This window comes from Belonocnema kinseyi, chromosome 9, assembly GCF_010883055.1.
Source record: "Belonocnema kinseyi isolate 2016_QV_RU_SX_M_011 chromosome 9, B_treatae_v1, whole genome shotgun sequence".
NCBI lineage: Eukaryota > Metazoa > Arthropoda > Insecta > Hymenoptera > Cynipidae > Belonocnema > Belonocnema kinseyi.
This window is the reverse complement of record NC_046665.1, coordinates 95,510,386-95,513,733: the sequence shown is the minus strand read 5'-3', so window position 1 is coordinate 95,513,733 and position 3,348 is coordinate 95,510,386. Positions and strand designations below refer to the sequence as shown.

Genomic DNA, 3,348 nt, shown 5'->3' with positions numbered 1-3,348 from the left:
TCGTATACTGATATTTTTTAATAAGAACTCATTTTTTGACTGAAAATTTAACCATCCAATATTCAGTTGAAAGTTGATATTTTTATTTAAAAATTTATGATTTCTAGCTTAAAACTCAACTACTTGGTTAAACATTTATATAATTTTTCGAATTCTATTTTTATGGTTGAAAAATCAGCAGTCACTGTACAAGTTTAAATACTTTGTAAAAGCAATTATTTTCCTTGAGTGAAAATTCACTATTTTAGTTGCAAGTTCAACTATTTGATTTTGAATTAACTTTATTGCCAACAATTTTTCTTTTTGTATTGAAAATTCCTCAGTTTGTTAAAAAATTAAATTATTTGGTTGAATCTTGACCATTTTTCTAAATTGATATTTCTGAATAAAAATGCAACTATTTTGTGAAAAATTTAACAATCTTTGTAAAAAATTCAACTACTTGTTTGAAGATTACAGTACATGACCAAGTTCTGTCGATTTTTTGAAAAATAAGATGCATATTTTTGGTTTGAATCGTGAAAAATTATATCGGAAATAAACAATTTCATTTTTCGTCAATACCGGCAAAATTAAACAAAATATTAATGAAAGAGAATCTTCATCTCAAAAACATCTATTTTTTTCTAAATTACTATTTTAATATTAGATTACTTTACTCATTGATGAAACATAACTGTAATAAAAAATTTCATTTTTAATAAAGATATCATAACGTAAGTTGTCAAAATTCTTTGTCAAAGACATTTTTTTAGTTTCATGATGCATTCACATCAAAACGGTTTCCGTAATTAAAAAAAAATCTGAAATGCAGTCAATTTTTCGTTTACAATAAATGAAGAGTTGCATTACGGAATTAGATAACCAAAATTTTTACATAAAAAAATTCTGAAAAAATAAAATACATGTTGTCTTAAAAGAACTTGTTCGAAATCTTAGTTTAAATATAGTAATAAAAATATTTGAAATTTAAAACCAGAAATGCGATCCTCTTTTTTTATTTTAAATTTCCAAGCCTAACTTTTTCCTTTTCGATAAGAAACGATATTTTTGGAAATTATTATCGTTTATTCATTAAGGAACGTAGAATTTTGTTCTTTTTATTGACTAATAAGCTTTCATAGCTTTTGTGTTTCTAAGGCTTCTTATAAGTACTTACAAATTAGAGTATCATTTAGATTTGTCATTTTTATTAAATTGAGAAATATATATTTATTGCTCGCTCTCTCAAAAAGATGTTCAAAACCTATTTTTTCAAGCCATTTAATTATTAACAGAGCCTTCGAATTGATGATGAAGCGAGCTTACAGGCCTTGGTTACATCCAGATATAATTTTCAATTTAACCAAAATGTCAAAGGACTTTTACAAATGCATTAACTGGATGCACAGTACAGCACATTCTGTAAGCAAGCCACAACATAATATACGTAAATTTTTTATTGAATTTAACTTATTCCGCATCGAAATAAATTACTTTTTTCAAAACTTTTTCAGATAATTGCAAAGAAAAAAAATAAACTGGAAACCCCTCATGAAGCTGAAAAAGGTAATAATATAATAACGTTACAAAAATACATACAAGTATAGGATTTATAAATAATAATGTCGACGCCTTTTTTCCATACTGCTCTACGTCGGTTTTGGGCGGTGTACATCTCTCCGTCACGTTTGGCCGCTGTATAGCTCCAGGTCATATAAATAAAATATTTAAATTGATTTCACAATTAAAAATATTTTGTTTTAGGAAAATTTTATTTATTCTCACATACAACTTGGAGCTGTACACTGCCTAATCTCGACGTAAAACTGTATAGAATGGAGTCTCGATATTCTAGGGTTTTGAACTTGGGAAATACCTAAATAACTGTCCAGATAAAATATTATTCAAATATGTCAATATAACTTTTAACGAGAAATACAATTTTGACCTTAAATATGACCTTGAAAATGACCAAACTCAGGAGTGACGTCAGATGAAGGTCATCCAAACTTAAACAAGGCCCGGCTTGCGTTAACTGCACCTTTAAATTGACCTTGAATGAGCTTGATCTAACGAAATACAGAACTGTCCCGTTAACGAAGCCGGGACTTGCTTAAGCTTAAATGACCTACAGCAAACCTGCAAAGTCACACCTGACCTATGGCCTGAGTACATATTTAAACGTGAAACTTTCCACTCTTTCGATTTTCGATGTCAAAAATAGGGGTTCCCATTCTAAAAACACTGGTGACCTTGAAATTACCTTAAAGGTCAAGGTCAAAGTCAAATTTAAGGTCCCCAATTGGATTTCTCGCTAAAAATCACTCCAAGAATGACCTTGACCTGAGGCAATAAAGAGTCGTGGCATTAACTCAAGCCAGACCCTGTTTAGGTTTGATTGACGTCCAGCAGACCTGCAAAGTCTTCCTTTACTTTTGACCAAAGAACATATTTGTACGTAAAAGTTCCCACTATTTCGATTTCCGATTTCAAAAATAGGGGTTACCTTATTAAAAAAAAGTTTGACCTTGAAATTACATTGAAGGTCAAATTCAAGTTTAAACTGAAGCCCGTCATTGGATTTCTCGTTGAAAGTTACTCCAACAAAGACGTTTACCCATTTGCATAATATTTTACGTGCACAATTTATTTAGGTGTTTTCAAACTTTTTTGACACACTATTTGGCGAACTAACAGGGGAATTTTTCAGATGAAATTACGAATCAAAGAAAAGGATTTTTGGATATACTCTTAGATCTAAAAGGAAAACAGAAATTCTCTGAACAAGAAATTTGTGACGAAGTAAACTTCATGATAGTAGCGGTAATTATATTTAGTTTTTTTATTGCTAAAATTATTATAATTCCAGAAATAATACAAAAAGTATGTCCCAATTACTATGGAAAACTTGTTTACATTTATAGTCATATGAAACTGTGTCACTAAGTCTTCAGTATACAATGTTGATGTTGGCGTACCATCCTCACGTGCAGGTAATCAATTTTAAACAAAAATTAGTATGGTAATAATAATTTTTTAATTTAATTACTATTGTAGTTATAAATATTTCCCTACTGAAGTTTTAAGGCTGTGATATCATAAAATGAAAAGTCCCAAATTGTCCAATAGGTTAGGGGCCTTGCATAATTTACACAAATTTTTTTTATAAAACTTAGAACTATCTACTCCTCTTTAAGAGGATGACGAATTTTGAAGAAAACTGTTAAATTATCGACGAAAAAATTTTTTATTCTTTAAAAAAGGAATTACATACAGTCTGTCAAGTTAAAGCGTGGGTGGCTTTACTCGCAGTCGGTAAGGTGTATCGACATGATTTTGGTGTCAAAATATTAAGAAGAGCTCCCT

At 29.5% G+C, this 3,348-nt stretch overlaps 3 protein-coding genes across 3 annotated transcripts in view; 1 reads left to right on the top strand and 2 right to left on the bottom strand.

Moving 5' to 3' along the window:
• LOC117180644 (cytochrome P450 4C1-like) overlaps positions 1-663 on the bottom strand; it is a 3,413-nt gene extending 2,750 nt beyond the window's left edge. Inside the window, exon 1 of the mRNA XM_033373133.1 lies at positions 655-663. Within this exon, the coding sequence (XP_033229024.1) occupies positions 655-663 (9 nt within the window). The remainder of the gene's footprint in view (positions 1-654) is intronic.
• A 521-nt stretch (positions 664-1,184) lies between these two features.
• LOC117180643 (cytochrome P450 4C1-like) lies at positions 1,185-3,129 on the top strand. The gene is made up of 5 exons (XM_033373131.1): positions 1,185-1,404; positions 1,497-1,548; positions 2,693-2,805; positions 2,907-2,999; positions 3,112-3,129. The coding sequence occupies exons 1-5, from the start codon at positions 1,291-1,293 to the stop codon at positions 3,127-3,129; spliced, it is 390 nt and encodes a 129-aa protein (XP_033229022.1). The 5' UTR covers positions 1,185-1,290.
• Positions 3,130-3,174: 45 nt separating this feature from the next.
• LOC117180642 (cytochrome P450 4g15-like) overlaps positions 3,175-3,348 on the bottom strand; it is a 14,801-nt gene continuing 14,627 nt past the window's right edge. Inside the window, exon 6 of the mRNA XM_033373130.1 lies at positions 3,175-3,202. Coding sequence (XP_033229021.1) covers positions 3,175-3,202 — 28 coding nt within the window. The remainder of the gene's footprint in view (positions 3,203-3,348) is intronic.

Excerpts from the sequence above, each read along its gene's own strand:
- LOC117180643 (XM_033373131.1), top strand. The coding sequence starts at position 1,291 with ATGATGAAGCGAGCTTACAGGCCTTGGTTACATCCAGATATAATTTTC. Across the intron at positions 1,549-2,692 it reads CCCTCATGAAGCTGAAAAAG|ATGAAATTACGAATCAAAGA; the intron begins GTAATAATATAA and ends GGAATTTTTCAG. Across the intron at positions 2,806-2,906 it reads TAAACTTCATGATAGTAGCG|TCATATGAAACTGTGTCACT; the intron begins GTAATTATATTT and ends TTACATTTATAG.